At 27.7% G+C, this 16126-nt stretch overlaps 4 protein-coding genes and 1 non-coding gene across 11 annotated transcripts; 2 read left to right on the forward strand and 3 right to left on the reverse strand.

The window, feature by feature from the left end:
- Positions 1-263: 263 nt before the first annotated feature.
- Positions 264-2117, forward strand: LOC100883991 (DNA polymerase delta subunit 2). Of its 3 annotated transcripts, none has more exons than XM_012282353.2 (6): positions 264-475; positions 544-848; positions 933-1149; positions 1208-1442; positions 1505-1797; positions 1881-2117. In XM_012282353.2, exons 1-6 carry the CDS (start codon positions 301-303, stop codon positions 1994-1996), a joined length of 1341 nt encoding a protein of 446 aa, XP_012137743.2. In that variant the 5' UTR covers positions 264-300; the 3' UTR covers positions 1997-2117. The 3 variants fall into 3 exon arrangements, with proteins under 3 accessions (XP_012137743.2, XP_012137742.2, XP_003702058.2); XM_012282352.2 differs by having other exon boundaries at positions 271-475; positions 1878-2117; XM_003702010.3 differs by having other exon boundaries at positions 274-469; positions 1878-2117.
- Positions 2118-2226: 109 nt separating this feature from the next.
- Positions 2227-4553, reverse strand: LOC105662121 (uncharacterized). 3 transcript variants are annotated; one of them, XM_076530004.1, is made up of 3 exons: positions 3646-4553; positions 3159-3395; positions 2227-3085 (listed from the first exon to the last, which is right to left on the reverse strand). In XM_076530004.1, the coding sequence occupies exons 2-3, from the start codon at positions 3381-3383 to the stop codon at positions 2852-2854; spliced, it is 459 nt and encodes a 152-aa protein (XP_076386119.1). In that variant the 5' UTR covers positions 3384-3395; positions 3646-4553; the 3' UTR covers positions 2227-2851. The 3 variants fall into 3 exon arrangements, with proteins under 3 accessions (XP_076386119.1, XP_012137745.1, XP_076386118.1); XM_012282355.2 differs by having other exon boundaries at positions 3159-3560; XM_076530003.1 differs by lacking the exon at positions 3646-4553 and having other exon boundaries at positions 3159-3577.
- Positions 4554-4687: 134 nt separating this feature from the next.
- Dph1 (diphthamide biosynthesis 1) lies at positions 4688-6564 on the reverse strand. 2 transcript variants are annotated; one of them, XM_012282356.2, is made up of 4 exons: positions 5915-6564; positions 5518-5825; positions 5040-5441; positions 4688-4951 (listed from the first exon to the last, which is right to left on the reverse strand). In XM_012282356.2, exons 1-4 carry the CDS (start codon positions 6225-6227, stop codon positions 4721-4723), a joined length of 1254 nt encoding a protein of 417 aa, XP_012137746.1. In that variant the 5' UTR covers positions 6228-6564; the 3' UTR covers positions 4688-4720. The 2 variants fall into 2 exon arrangements, with proteins under 2 accessions (XP_012137746.1, XP_012137747.1); XM_012282357.2 differs by having other exon boundaries at positions 5040-5423; positions 5915-6550.
- Positions 6565-6855: 291 nt separating this feature from the next.
- On the reverse strand, positions 6856-6927 carry TRNAQ-UUG (transfer RNA glutamine (anticodon UUG)). The gene has a single exon. It is a non-coding gene; the product is annotated as a tRNA-Gln (tRNA).
- Positions 6928-7794: 867 nt separating this feature from the next.
- Positions 7795-16048, forward strand: LOC100875966 (uncharacterized). Of its 2 annotated transcripts, XM_076529997.1 has the most exons (9): positions 7795-8438; positions 8512-8654; positions 8746-8769; positions 9257-12516; positions 12636-13149; positions 13230-13475; positions 13736-13862; positions 13976-14047; positions 14150-16048. In XM_076529997.1, exons 1-9 carry the CDS (start codon positions 8345-8347, stop codon positions 14662-14664), a joined length of 4995 nt encoding a protein of 1664 aa, XP_076386112.1. In that variant the 5' UTR covers positions 7795-8344; the 3' UTR covers positions 14665-16048. The 2 variants fall into 2 exon arrangements, with proteins under 2 accessions (XP_076386112.1, XP_076386113.1); XM_076529998.1 differs by lacking the exon at positions 8746-8769 and having other exon boundaries at positions 7798-8438.
- The last annotated feature ends 78 nt before the right edge of the window (positions 16049-16126 follow it).

A 16126-nucleotide genomic window follows, 5' to 3' on the forward strand; every position in this document is an offset into this window, starting at 1 on the left:
AAAATAATATTCTTTTGACATTTATATCAAATAATTTCTGTTAATTTATGTTTCAATATTCATTATTTTATTACATTTTAAATCATGCGCCTAACAATTATATATTTTTAACAAATTTTTACATACAAGCCATATATAATCCAAATATGAAGTACATAGATAAGATAAACGTGTATGTGCATTAAATATTTTTTCTTCTTTCATGATTTGAATGCGTTGCAATTAATTAATTTTAGTTGGTATGATATATTTATTATAAATTAAATATAGTTCGAAAATATAAAAAAAGCGCTTTTTTAAATGGAAGTTGACCCGCCATTAGTACATCGTCGCAAATCAGTTGAGTTTCAAGATTTTGAGAAGTTTAAAATTCTTTCAAAGAATTTTACAAAACAGTACTGTAACATATACAATGCACGATTAACAGCATTGAAAGATCATCTCTTGCAACAGGCGAAAATCAAGTGGGGTAAATGTATTTATAGAGGTTACATCTATTATTAATTCTAGGTTATTTTCTTAATACATATTATGTTGTTACAGCACAATACAAAGTTGTGACGATATCGGAAGTTTCTGAAAGAACTGAAAATAATGATTCTATCGTAATAGGAACATTATATAAACATCAGGAATTAAAGCCATCAATATTACGTGAACTTAGTGAAGAATTACAATTAGCAACTCAACCGGCTAGATCAAATTATGCATCATTTAAAGATGTATTATATTTGGAAGATGAATCATTACGTATTAAATTGGTCGGAAATCACATGAATATTCAAGATGCAGTTACCGGTGTTGTTTGTGCTGTATTAGGGCATGAATTGGAAAATGGTTCATTTTTAGTAAATATTGATATTATATAATTAATTATTTATAAAAATTAAAAATAATTTATTTGATTTCAATACGTAAAATATTTATTGTAGGTAATAGATTGGTGTTTCCCAGGATGTTGTCCAAAGCCATCAGCATTTAACAAGTTGTCATCAGATAAAGGAAAAATTTTGATAATGTCAGGATTAGATCTAGCAAATAATACACATTTATTAAGTTTAAATCTTTTATCTGAATGGATAACTGGAATGATTGGTTGTAAAAAAAGTCAAATAGATGTGGCATCTATTGTGTATATTATTATAGCAGGTATTTTATTTATATTAGCTATAACAACAACTTAAAATAAATAATGACATTAACTTAGGAAACAGCATAAGAGGATCAGTGAAAACACATAATCATAAAGGATATTTTGAAAATAAAGCACACGATGAAGCTGTATTTAAAGAGACAGCAACAATAGCTCACAAACTAGACAATTTTCTTCATCCCATAGTACAATGCTGTCCCGTAATATTACTACCTGGAGAATTTGATCCAACGTGTCATACAATACCTCAACAGCCACTTCATCCTTGTGTTTTGCCTCAATGTGCTAGGTAGCAAAATATATATGGATATCATAAAACAATAAAATATTTATTATATTTATATAATTTAGGTTTAAAAGTTTCTATGGAGCAACTAATCCATGGATTGGTAGTATCAATTCCCGTATTATAGCTGGATCTAGCGGTCAACCTATTATAGATATTATGAAAGTTGCTGGTCTTGCTAATGTTTCACCATTGACATGGTTAGAACGTACATTAGATTGGCAACATTATGCACCAACAGCACCAGATACTATACCAACTTATCCATCTTGCAAGACTGATCCATTTGTTATGACAGAGTGTCCTGATGTATATTTTGCTGGTAATATGGACAAATATGATACTAAACTACTCACAGGTAAGAATATTCTTCATTGTGTTTTATTTTTATATTATCATAAGAAACTAGCCTTGGTAATACTAAGCATGTATCCACAGCAGAGGAAGGACAAATAATTAGATTGATATGCATTCCAAAATTTTCTAAGACACAAACAGTTGTGTTAGTTGATTTACAAGATTTAGAATGTTGGCCTATTTCTTTTGTTGTTAATTAATTTGTTAATGCATTTAATTACTATATCTTAAAATGACAGAAAATAATAATCAAATGCAAAATTTTTTTTATAACTTCAACATAATTTGTACATAGTAAATATATTATTTATTCTGAAAATACATGTATTTACTTGTTTGTACCTTTTCATATTTACATCTTTTCTTAAACATTAAATTTTATAATAATATAATTTCTCTTTATGTATTGAAATAACAAATATCACGTGAATAAATAAATAAATAAATTTTTATTTGCTTTTTATTCTCACATGTATATTTGAAAAGATAAATATCAGGTTAACAAATTAGCTATATATTTTATAAATTTGTTATATTTCTTTATATCAATAAAATTATATTTTAGTTGTTCATGCATATACATCATAGTGTAGGCATTTCCTGAATTAACAATACTTGATTTAATATTTGGAACAATATACCATGCACTTTATAATTAAAAAATAATTTCAGAAAATATTTTGATATATATACATTCATTAATGTTGACCTTTCTTAATATTATAATACTATTTTATATTATGAAAATATTAGTATTCTTTGGCACAATAGTTCATATAATATTTGTAAGAAGTACAAATAAATTGAAATAAATTAGATTAAAATTAAGTATTGATTTCTGAGTTTAGCAATTTCAACTTATCTTTTTCTATTTTTCAATACTTAAATCATATTAATATTTTAGTAACACATTCAAACAAGGTACTCTTGAAGTAATTTTTATATTTAAACTAATTTTAATGTTAAAAAATAATTTTCATTATTTTATAGGCCTGCACTATTTTTAGAATCATGTCCTTTTACAAATGATTATTCTGGTAAATATTAAAAGTTCCCTAACTACAAGATTTTGAAGGAATTGGAATATTCATATTCAAGCAGATATTCATGTTTTTGGATGATTCTTGAGATTCAGAAACTTCTGTTTGCTGATCTGTAGTTTTTTCTTCATTTCTCATTTCACATATAACATCTGTCAGGGCAACTATATAATTTTTTGCCAGAGTTAATGTTTCAATTTTGGATAATCGTCTTTCTTTAGTTACATGTGGAATTACTTCACGTAATGACTATAAAATGGAATAATTTAAATCATCCTAAAAGTAGATAATTCTACACAAAGATCATCGAAAATATTTTTACCTGAAATGCATCATTCAAACTATGCATTCTCATTCTTTCTCTTTCATTACTTTCCAGTCTTCTAAGTGTTCTTTCTCTAGGTGTTGTTCCTCTAGAGGATTTTGATAATTTTAATCCAGACTTTTCAGTTCGCCTAATATTTCGTTTCACTGTTTTATTAGCCTGTGATTGTTGTTTAGGCCATTTTCCCTCCCACTTATCCCCATTCATTATTTTGGATGTCATTCAAAAATATTCCTTTCAAAATTAATAATACAATTAATATTGTATAAATTAACATTATCGGTAGTATCTTCTGCTTTTCTTTTTTTTAAACATATTCAGTAATTTAACTTCATTAATATTCATAATGAACTTTAAATAATAGATGAAATGACTTAGTAAACAGTATTTGACATCAATCTATGAACAAATATTCTTAATTAAATAAAAAGATAAATTATTTGATATTAAAAAATTAGTATCAAAATTATGTCTATGTACTTACAGATCACCAATGTAATGTTTAATTATTATCTGATCAATGATCAAATAATATATAACAGTAACAATATATTTAAGTTTATATTGATATTTCTGAAATAATAATTTTTAGTTGTGCATTTCTTTGATATACTTGTAAATAAAATAAATTATTAGTTAACTTATATTATGCAAAACATTTTTAAATGTTTGAACTATCTGCACGCTACCGCGTGTACTTGTTGAGCCACGTTGGAACAACGACTGACGTCGCGATGCCGGGGTGCGGCCGAAACAACCTTCTACCCCCGGGAACTATGTAATCTACCCCGTGACCTTTTCTTAATAACATTTTCATACCATTTGGTTTTTAATTTTATTTCGTGTATTGAATAACTGATTTCTAATATATATTTTAAAAAATTACATTAAAATTTGTTTGTCAAAACGATATTGTTAAATTGGTACAGTAATGTCTTAAAAAATTATAATTTATTATTCATAATATATTTAGAAACTTGAAAATTCAAATTGAAAGCAATATAAGTAAAATATATTTTAAGTATATTAAATGTGTTTATTAATATGCAAATTCTAACGTAAACAAATTTTAACGATTCGTAGCAATCATCATTTTAATATATATCCACTGTGCGATACATATAAAGCTTTGTACGTGTGCGCGGCTACAGGTGGGCGTATGACGTAATTCGCCCACGCGGGCCCTTGTATGTATAATCACCCTATCGCCGATTAAAGTAGCATATATTTCAATATACCATGTTTGTTATTGTAAACGTATGGTATATAACAAACAATTATATTTAAAAATATATATAAATTACTGAATAATTACTATTCTTATTATTGAATGTGTAAAAAATTTATATGCAAAAAGAAATCCTAAAGATCGTGAAAGGAAAGTTAAAAATTTATCAATAAATAAATACATTTACATATACATATGTATAATCTGATGTTTTTTATAAAATTGCAATGATAATATGATAGTTTTGAAAATAAAATAAAAAAAATAGTAAAAAGTTTAGGAATATTTGAATAAAAAATTATTTTGATAATATTAAAATAATTTTTATTATTTATGTTTTATCTTTACATTTACCACAACAGGTATCAACTTGTTTTTCTAAGTCACATTCCTTATAATTAGGAGTCCATGGCCCAAGACTAATAGAAGCATAGAAATCCATGGGATATGGTTTATCAATGTTATGATTTACCATTTTTAGAGCAACAGCTCCTTCATAAGGTGTAAGAAATGGCTTTTCAAAAGCGGTACCCCAATCTATACTTAATCGTGGACACGCAACCTGTAACATGAAACCGATTTTATGATGTACAATATGATTGCAAAATATACATTTTACATATATGTGTATATACATATAGTATTATTACCTGTATAAAAGCATGGACACCCTTAAATAGTTTAATTTTATCTGGAAATATTTCTGAGAGCAATATAATCACATATTCTTTTCCTATTAATTTAATTTTGTTTTCTAAATTTTTAAGAACATTGATATTTCCTTGTCTACCTAAAGTTCCAAGTATTAATCCAAATCTGCCAGTTTCTTTTGCATGCTCAATTGTCATTAATCTAGTTTTTAGCATTTCTTCATGATTATAAAATTCTTGTGTTAATTTCTTTTCATAAGGATCATATCGAAATGCTTGTAATTTTGGGTTAGCAATCATTGCTGCCTCCAAATGAAATCGTCCATCTCCTACATAAACAAGTGCATCAACACATCGAATTTGTGGTGCTGTGCAGCCTAAAATCTTTATATAAATATAAATCTTGAAATATGTAATTTAATAATTATATGCATTTCATAAATATAATTAACTTTTTCAATATCTTAAGTATACATACCTCACCAGGACTTAATGGTTTGCTTTGTGGTATAGATATTTCATAACCATTTTTTCTCATTTCTAACGCAATTGCTTGTAATGTGCCTACAAATTGTATGGTACTTACAAGCGCTATTTTAGTTGTAATTGGCAATGTAGCTTGTAAACACTCAATACAATGTAAAGGATCAATTTTTATATTGACAAATACATAAAGTACTTTAATACCAACTGTTTGATCAATTGGTATTAAACAGGAATGTCCATAGTGAATTAAAAAATCTGCATCTAATGCCTTTGCAGTATAATCATCTATACAACATGCACCTGCATTTTATATATAATTTTATTAATTTAACTAAAAATTAAATATATAAAAAAATTGTTTTTCAATTAAAAATATTATAATTTCTTACCATAAGTAACATCCCCCATTATAACAGTTTCTGCACCTGTAAATTCTTCTATTATATCAGCTATAGTTGTAGCATACATTAAAAGTCCTTCAGGCATTTGTAACGCAACTCTTTTGGCTTTTGCTTCTTTAATTCTCCATACTGATTTATGTATTTCAAAATTGTAATTAGCTGGTAATACAGCAATAGCTGAATTTAATAACTGATCATTTAAAATCTCTTCAGGAACTTTGTTTACTTTAAATGGAGCTTTAAATACTTTACGCACTGGTTTCGCTTTAACTACCACTATAGAATCACATGCTTCGGTCATGATTGCACACTTCTTAAAATGATTTTATTATTAAAATTTTATAATTTATATTTATTTTTATATTAAAAAATTAGAAACATTTCTTTGTTTCAAAATATATTTTATTAATGATATATATGCTTTGTATGCAATATCCAATATTCATAACATGATATCTCTTCCAATTTTTATTAATTTTAATAAATACATGTATAATTCATAGAAAGAATTATATTTCTTCGTAAATAAGTTTCACAACAAAAGGTTAAGAATCATCTGATTAACAGTGACTAAATACATAGCTGTCGAAATTGGAGGAAGTCAGATGGTGCAATCAACAGTGCTGCCCTCTAAATTGTTATAACTATTTGTGTTTTATAATAATAAATAAATTCAAATGCTGATAAATAATGTTGTTATTATAAATAAGTATTGAACATTGCAATATAATACATATATAAAATTATTTATTTATGAAGGTAATTTACAATAAATATATTATTTAAATATTGTACAATTAAAGGCCTATTAATAAATTAAATTTTTTTTAAAAAAGATGCTGTCCTTTTATTGTTATGTCAATAAGTTTTAATTACCTGTTTTTATTACTAAAAAAATGTTAACCAAAAACAAGAAAATTATCTTGTACAGGTCCCACCGAGATTTGAACTCGGATCGCTGGATTCAAAGTCCAGAGTGCTAACCATTACACCATGGGACCTTATATCAAGGCACTTCGATTACTTCATTCTTCAAGTAGTGATTCTAACATTACAATATTTAATGCATATATATACAAATGTGTTTTTGTGTATATTATATATTGTAAATATAAGTTTATAATGATATTTATTATATTTATCTATCATAACAAATTAAATTATGAAATAATTAAAAAGTGTATTACTGTTATAATCTTATATTATATATTATAATAATATTAATGTTATAACATTAATTACAATTTTTTTGCATAAATCTGTAAATTATAAAATTACTAATCTACTATACTGTTTGAATTACTAATAATGAATTTTATTATTACATAAAATTGTATATTAATAACAAATGTTTAAAATTGTAAATGCAAACATAATATTTTTTAATTTGTATATTTATTATTATATAAAAAATCATGAAACATTAATTAAATATTGTAGTATCAGTATATTATATTTGTTTCGTTCCATATTATTTTTGTTTGAAATTCAATTAAATTAATATGCTCTTATAAAAGTAGTTTAAAAATCAAAGATTTTATTTAAAGCTTTTTTTTCACAATTCTTCCATTTATATCGATTTATATCCATTTATATCCATTAATACGTATGTAATATACCGTATAAAATATTTTATTATTTTTTTAAATAATTGATTTATAATCATTAAATTTAACAGAATTCTTTATTCAAATTGGAATTAATACATACCTATTGCTTATTTTACATGTTTACGCTTTTGTAAAATCATTAGTTTGATAAAAAAATTATTTCATATACATGTAATTAGTATTATAATAAACTAGTTGTCTGTTAATTTTTTACATTAGTTGTCACAACTGTAATAACACGGTAAAAGTTGTTTGTTTTTTTATTAAATTACATTGTTGTGTGTATAAATGTGTAGTGTTAATTAAAATGTCACTGCTTGAAGCAATCCCTAGTCAAATTATACATATATTTGTATAATACTGTATTGAAAGTAGAAAGAGAGCAACAGAGAGAATAGAGGCGCAAGAATAGAACTGGGTTTGGCAAGCGTGGTGATTTTACACCTACCTTCTAACCGGACCGTGGCCGATTGTATTGTATTCGTTTCACGATACGTATCATGCTTGGCCCAGGTGGTTTCCCTAAAAAAAGTGAATTTCTGTTTTACATACTGTTACAACATTTCATCGTTGCTGTGACAAAGTCATTAAACAGCATTTCCTACAATCGAAGCTAGTTTCCAATATATCGTAGATATCAGAAACATGAGATTACGAAAAACGGTGATTCGTGTGTCGTAAAATTAGAACGTGTTACGATTTAATAGATCTTTCTCTTTTTATTAATCATGCAATGGTTTAAGAACTCATAAATTTTTAAGAATGACTTAAATAGATCACGATCATCATTGAAAAGTTTCAATGCGCAATGCTGGATATTATATTATGCTGGATATGTTGGCTGTTTTGGGCGGGTCTACCGACTCTTACAGCCTATCCTGTATCATCTTCGATAAAAACAGGTATGTTAATTGTGTATTTTTATATTTATTTAGCTAACATGTCACGAATGAGAGGTTATTTTACTTGTAATAGATTTGTCACACATCTATACATCATCAAAATGGGAACGATACTGGATACAATATACACTTGGTCTCTTAAGCATAACTGCGACAGCATTTACTTTAGTTGGATGTCTGTGTTGTCGAAGACCTAGACGACCTAAAGGATTTCAGGTAATTTATTATCAGATGTAACATTGCGTACAAAAATTATTACTGCGTATGTTTAATATCTTAACAATGATTTATACATTTCTAATTATAGGACAAAGCAGAAAAATGCAACCAGGTAACTGTAATGCTATAAGTGTCTGAGTTAAAACACATGAAAAAGAATTGTTAAAAAATTAGATAGCTTTATTATTAAGTTTATCATTAACGTTCAAGATATAGTAGAAATATAATTCAAAGTATTTTGGAAGCAGGAATTCAGACATTATAATTTTTAGTGATGCAATTATTGAATGATTATTATAAAAATTTTTTAATTATGAATATTAGAAAAGTTATGTATTCGTAGTTATTTATTGTTCTTAAGTAGTTATTATTAATTATAATCATTATAATAGAAATAGTTAAAGTAATAGAAATTTTATTCTTTCCTTGAATGTTTTCAAATAATTGCATGTCTATTATTTGTAAGTGATAGAAATAATTGATAATTAACTTATAATGATACAATGTATGGCAGTTTTATCTTGTATATGTTAGAATATTTATTTTTCTTGATTTTGTAGAAGAAAGATTGGAAAATATAATCATGTTTTCATTTTCAGGAATTCAAAGATGGAAACAATATTGGACAAGAGTCAGTATTTGAGAACTCTGTTGATGGTTTAGAGTTAGATGTTCCAAGAATGTTGGCTGTTGCAGACAGAGTACAGTTTGAACCATTACCCGTAGAGCATATTATATCTGGCTCTAAGAATTCTTCAAAACCTAAACCATTACCATTATCAACATCTTTTTTTGAAAAACATGATTCTCACTCTAACGCTCTCCCGGAACATTGTCATGAATGGTTTAACACGCAAGAATTAAGTGTACCCAGAGAAAAATTAAAGTATTTGAGAGAAATTGGACATGGTTGGTTTGGAAAAGTTGTTGAAGGTCGTGCAGATTTGGAAGGACATAAAAGAGCTTCTAAAAATGGCGGTGTTGTTGTCAGAATTCTTACAGAAGAAGCTACTACAAAAGAAAAAGCTTGGTTTCTTGGCGAAGCTACACCATATTTAAAACTACATCATCAAAATATTTTAACCCTACTGGGTTTCTGTTTAGAAACTGATCCATACCTACTATTATTTGAATCGTGTCCAGCAGGTGACGTGAAAGGATTCTTGTTATCAAACCGTGATAAAAAATCTCAAGAAGCACTTATTAAAGAAAATATTCCAATTCGAATAGCACTAGATATTGTTGCTGGCTTGAAACACATGCACAGTCATGGATTTGTACATACAGATTTATCTGCCAGAAATTGTTTAGTAGCATCAGATTTATCAGCAAAGTTAGGAGATTATGGAACTGGTGTAGAAAAATATCCAGAAGATTATTATGTGGTTGGAGATCGTGCATTACCTATCAGATGGTCAGCACCAGAAAGTGTAGAATGTACTGATACTACTATTGAAACAAGGGAAATTACATTTCAAGCAAATATGTGGAGTTATGCAATTTTTCTTTGGGAAATCGCTACATGGGGAAACAGGCCATATCATAATAAGAGTGATGAACAAGTAATTCAGATGCTGTTATCTTTAAGAACTGATCTTTTATCAAATGGTATACAAGTGTTGCAAACCTACCTAGAAAACTGTCCATCAAACATATATCAAGCAATTCATTTATGTTTGAATTTAAATCCACAGAAAAGACCGAATTTGGATGAGGTGAGGCAATTTCTTCTAAATGAACATACAGAATATCTGGACTTTGAACAAAGATGGGAAAGTTTACGAATTAATGCAACTAAACACGTCCGAAGTGCTAGCTTACAGGATCTTCGAGGAAGTATCGATTCAGATTACTGGACTACAATCGTCGATGACACACCACGACAATCATCATTTCGTCTTGGACCAGGTGAATTAGTAAAAAATGTTCCGAATGTTAAAAATATTGTTCAGCATGAATCCAGTTCTGAAACTGAAGAAGAAAGTTGGAAAGGTCGAATTGAGCAAGGAGTTTATTCGGAAAAAGTAAAACAGAAATCCAAATCTGTCACTGATTTAATGGTACTTGTACATATCGATTTCGATTCTGACACTGAATTATCAATGGGAACTCAAATATCAGAAAAATATGGGAAGAAAAAATTACCTGCTACAGGTAGTGATAGTGATCTCAGACATAGTAGCCATACTGATGAATTTGACGAAGCATTAAGAAAATTACGAGATCCTTTTCCAAATAATACTGATAAAATTAAGACATTAGACAATTCAGAAAGGCCAAAATTATTAACATTAACTATGGATCAAGGTCAGACGCCAATTTTAAGATTATCGTTAGATGATAAAGAATCTACCACAAACATTGATACTACACCGGTTGCAAATATAAATACAGAAACACGTAATGAGAAACATGTATTAAGACTTCTATCAAAAGGAGAACCTAATCTTCCTCTTCTTCGTTATGTACCTGATGATAGATCATTTGAAGAATTGAAACAAAATAATGAGTCCCAGTGTCATGATGTATCTAAACATGAAAATAATAATAATAATACTTGTTTTTCTAATAATTTTTCGATTAATTTTGAAACCGATGAAAATAACTTAGTTGATGTAGTACTTTGGAATCACGCATTGGATTCTGCTTTGGAAAAGAAAGTACCTGGTTTCTTGGATGAAGGCGAATTTACTGAATATGCAGAATCTTCATCTAAAAAACAAAATAATAGTATGGATCTGATGGTAACTGCTGCATCTACACCAGATACACCACAGTTTACAAAATGTTCTGGATATAATGTACATGATGAATTCTCCAACGGAGATGACACGGACATAGAACGAAAATGTTTACCAAATGAAGCTGAAGAAGAAAGGAAACAATTATCTACTCCTGATGACGAGCAAAGTTCTGATTCTGGATTTAGAGATAAAGAATCTTGTGAAGAAGAAGAGAATGTTTGCACTTCGGTTCCTTCCACTTCAGCAGATTCTGTAGTAAATGTACCAACATGTACAGAAGAAGAACAGTTACAGATTTTATTTGAGCTTGATACTATTCTTGATGCTGAGTATTATTCAACGCTACATACGTCTGAAAAAACCACAGAAAACTTACCTTCAATTAATCATACAGAAAACAAACTACTTCCTATACATATAGATGAATCTGAAAGAGAAAATAATGAAAGTTCTACTAATGTCAATTTAGAAGAAATCAATAAAAACGAAGAAAAAACTGAATTAATAGAACCAAATAATTCTAAGTCTGTTTTTCAACAAATACAAAATAATTCACCTGTAAGGATAAACTACTCCAATCAAGAATTAGAACGACCTTTATCAAATGAACAGAAAAATGAAGACGAACATGAAAGTGAACATGAAAATCGAAATGAAAACAAAAACAAAAATGAAAATGAAAATGAAAATGAAAATGAAAATGAGAATGAAATTGAAAATGAAAATGAAAATGAAAATGAAAATGAGAATGAAATTGAAAATAAAAATGAAAATGAAAATGAAAATGAGAATGAGAATGAGAATGAGAATGAGAATGGAAATGAAAATAAAAAAGAAAACGTACATGAGAATGAAGTTGAAGACGAAGATAGTTCTACGATGAGTTTACGAAGCGATAATTCTTATGTATCATTTGATATAGAAGAAGAATTTGTAACAGCAATTCGAAATGAGCTTAGAGAGAAATTGCCCTGTGCTCAAATGTCAGTTGTGGAGCCTTTAGAAACACATGATGATGATAATCCTATATCTAATGATATAAGCAATAAATGGGATGACGATGATAATGAAGATTCTTCTAATCAAGGCAGTGGAGGAGTGGGTATTTCAATAAGGTACCTTTTAATTCCTAACAATAACTTTTATAATGTGGCATTGATCAGTATTAAACAGTTACTTAAGAAATCAGTTATTTAAAAAATTAAATTAAGAAATCCTTTTTTATTAAATGCAGGTATAATGTGTATGGTACTCCACTTAGTCCAATACAAGAGGAACGCGAAAGCACTCTTACTTCAGAATCATTGATATCGAATTCTAGAGATGTATCAATTGCTTCAAAAGAATCCATTGGGTCAGACGATATATTATTAATCGATACGCGAACCAATAAAATGATTTTATTTGAGGGACTGGAAGAGAAATTACAGGATGACGAAAGAGATACAACTAATGAGGATCTTTCTGAAGAAGAAAATTTGGATTATAATTGTTCAATAGTTCGTTCTCGTGATGATAAATCGCATATCATGATTGCTAGTGGAGGAGCACCTTTACCAAGTCCTGAAGAAGAATCTAAATGGCAACAGCTACCTCCGTCTTTCCCATTACCACTGCCTTTACCATTAGAGGATAATCTAATGTCGACAAGTTTTGGAACAGAGCATGAGTGGGGTAGTCAGGATGAAGATGAAGAAGAGGAAGAAGGCGAGGATAATAGTTCTAGCTCCGGAGAATTTGTTTGGAAGGTATATATTATATAAATAAAATACTAGACATATTAATTATAAATGTATTTTTATATATAATTTTTTACATTATTATTTAGCGGTACAATGAGCCACATATTGAACAAAGTCAAATTGGAAAGAATTTAAGTGATAATGAAGAAGCAGTAGTAAATGATATTGATGATGAGATAGATGAAGAAGAGGAAAAAGAAGAAAACGAGGAAGAAGCAGATGGCGAAGAGGAAGAGGAAGAAGAAGAAGAATTTACACCATCTGCTTGGAATGCAACGTTAGCCCCTCATCGTTCAGCATTAAGATCTCCTGATAAAACGTTAAAATCTAATGTAAGCTCAATAATAGTTTAATATTTTCACATTTTTTTCAATATAAATATATTTACTTTTTTCTCTTCATTCTTGCTGCTAGGAGGAATTGGTAGGTGTATTATAGATCCACGTGTTAAACATTTTATACATTTTTATTTATCTCAGATGTGTAGAATTGTCTAATTTATGAAACGTGTGTGAATACAGTTTTTTTTCTTTATTTATTTACTAAAATATTCAAAAATTTGTATTAAATTGATAATGTATGATTTCTTCAGGATCAGAAGAAAAGTGTATGGTTCAAAAAACAACGATATCATTGTGTGTATGAATATCCGAAAGAAACATTAACTACTGAGGCTCAAGGAGAGTCAACTACTACATGGGAGCCAACTTCCTACAGCGGTATAATTGAACTATTTTATATAATTATGATATATTATTTAACTAATAATATTTATTTGAGAAAAATGTATTTAAAAATTAAACAGCTATTTTAATTTTTTTACCGGTTTTAGATTGGGAAGAAATGATAGATGAACCACGCTTAGATCTATATCCTTTAGACTATGACGATGTTAATCAGACTGGTACGTTCTAATCTTCTATTTTGATTAGATTTAAATATTTAAATGTAATGTTTATTTGTTAAAATAAATTTTATTTATATTATTGTACAATTTTGATTGTAGGAAATGAAGAATTTTTTGTGAGCAGTTCAAATCGTCCATTTCAGTTTCAAGCTAGTGACAGTAAATATGTAAGTCAATTCTTTCCTGGTGCTTCTACATCAATGAACGAAGAACAAGATGAAGTAGACGGTAATCGACTAGAAGTACAAGAAAATAAATTAGAGTTATTAAACGATTGTAATTATAGTCAACAACATCAATTAGGAGAATTAAGACATACTAGAAACCGTTTAAAATTAAATTTATCTACAAATGGCGCACCTTTTGTTTCCATAAAACAATTAAAGGAAGATGATATGGAACGATTAGGCGATAAAGAAAAGGAATCAGACTCGTCGCAAACTATAAACTCCACACATGACCAACACATTTTGTCAAACTCCTTAAATCATAATATTTTACCAATGGTGCCTCCTGATGATCTTCAAGAAGAAAAAGGTTTTGATCCGATTTCCGCAAAAAGTGCCGAGTGTGATAGTCAAGAAAAAATCGAGCCTACAAGTACAGTGTTTTGACTCACGACTAACACATTTTGAAGTCGATAGTAAAATTTTAAGAAATAATTTAGCTGAAGTCCGTCCGAAATAATTTCGTTGCAAAAGTATAGTAATTACTCTATTCACTGAGATCATTATTAAATGAATCTCTAATTATTGTACATAAGATGTAGCAAATTTTTATTGTGGCTAAGATTTGATCGATTGTCTATAGCATTATATTAAACTGTATAATTTTGATTTGTTATATAGAAATGCATTCATATACATAGAGCTGATAGTGACGTAATTTTTTATACAATTAGCTTCAAGTGATAAAAAAAATATAAATATTAATTGTTAATTGACTCAGATAGCAGACAATCGATTTGCAAAGGCTACATTAAAACTATCGAGTAATTTCATTTCACATGTAAATAATTATCAAACATCGTTCAATTACGGTCAGAGGAGTATCATTCGCATAAGTTAATGTAATTATTTGATCAACAACGTATGCTAATTATTCATACTAATTTTTCGATTATTGTTACCTTTAAATACGATATTTTTTTTACATTATATTGAAATTGTATTAGTAGAAAACAGCTCTCTACTCTAAAAGTATTATGTAGTATCAAAAAACTATCTCAACTTTTAGTTTAAAAGCAGTGTATAATAACTTATACACGGATGATTTTATAAATGTATTATTTGTTATTCTTACTAGAACTGTGATGATGGGCACAATTTGTGCACTTTTATTTCTGTTAATTGGTAAATCGAGATAATAAAATTCCAAATAAAGTAGCATAAGAAACGCTACTGTACTTTACTGCATATTATTTTTAAATATTTTTTTTAGCGCGTAATATAGATTTTTCAGTAATTTTTAATGGTTAGGTAATTTTATTAAAGAACAAAATTTAATAAACTTTAAATGAAATGCAAATGCGCAGAAAAAAAATGTTTATTATGAATGTGGTATTAAATATTGAACTCACAATATGTAAGTATTTATTTGAATATTAGAACAACAAATACCAATGATAAGTTAATTATTATGATTAATATTACACAATTTTTACAAAAAATATCTTTCAGTGTTTTCAATATTACCACGATAAAACTAACTCATAGAATAACATCGGAATAGATTAGACTAATAAAAGACAACAAATTAATAATAACATATTTAATACTTGTACCGATACATAATTTCATTACATGTGCAAAATTAAAAATATGTATCCTACGACTATTATGAATAGCATTGCAATTATTATACGATTTTACTACCATTACGATTATTATTATTATTACTGTTATCATGATTACTATTATTAATAATGCTAACTTTATGCTCATTATAACACATAGAATATTAATAGAGAACAATTAATATATTGTTATATAAAACAGATGCCGATTTGTGCAGAATGTTTCCTTATTATTTCCTATACCATTACTACATATTATAAACTTTATATGCTGATATGAA

The sequence above is a fragment of the Megachile rotundata genome, chromosome 3 (assembly GCF_050947335.1).
Source record: "Megachile rotundata isolate GNS110a chromosome 3, iyMegRotu1, whole genome shotgun sequence".
NCBI classification, from domain to species: Eukaryota; Metazoa; Arthropoda; class Insecta; order Hymenoptera; family Megachilidae; genus Megachile; species Megachile rotundata.

Bases quoted from the DNA above. Each gene is read 5' to 3' on its own strand.
- Dph1 (XM_012282356.2), bottom strand. From the start codon at position 6,227: ATGACCGAAGCATGTGATTCTATAGTGGTAGTTAAAGCGAAACCAGTG. The intron at 5,826-5,914 runs GTAAGAAATTAT...TATAAAATGCAG, and splicing joins AATGGGGGATGTTACTTATG to GTGCATGTTGTATAGATGAT. The intron at 5,442-5,517 runs GTATGTATACTT...ACATATTTCAAG, and splicing joins AACCATTAAGTCCTGGTGAG to ATTTATATTTATATAAAGAT.
- LOC100875966 (XM_076529997.1), top strand. From the start codon at position 8,345: ATGCTGGATATTATATTATGCTGGATATGTTGGCTGTTTTGGGCGGGT. The intron at 8,770-9,256 runs GTAACTGTAATG...TTTCATTTTCAG, and splicing joins AAGCAGAAAAATGCAACCAG to GAATTCAAAGATGGAAACAA. The intron at 13,150-13,229 runs GTATATATTATA...ATTATTATTTAG, and splicing joins CCGGAGAATTTGTTTGGAAG to CGGTACAATGAGCCACATAT.
- LOC105662121 (XM_076530004.1), bottom strand. From the start codon at position 3,383: ATGACATCCAAAATAATGAATGGGGATAAGTGGGAGGGAAAATGGCCT. The intron at 3,086-3,158 runs GTAAAAATATTT...TCCATTTTATAG, and splicing joins GTTTGAATGATGCATTTCAG to TCATTACGTGAAGTAATTCC.
- LOC100883991 (XM_012282352.2), top strand. From the start codon at position 301: ATGGAAGTTGACCCGCCATTAGTACATCGTCGCAAATCAGTTGAGTTT. The intron at 849-932 runs GTAAATATTGAT...TATTTATTGTAG, and splicing joins TGGAAAATGGTTCATTTTTA to GTAATAGATTGGTGTTTCCC. The intron at 1,150-1,207 runs GTATTTTATTTA...ACATTAACTTAG, and splicing joins TGTGTATATTATTATAGCAG to GAAACAGCATAAGAGGATCA.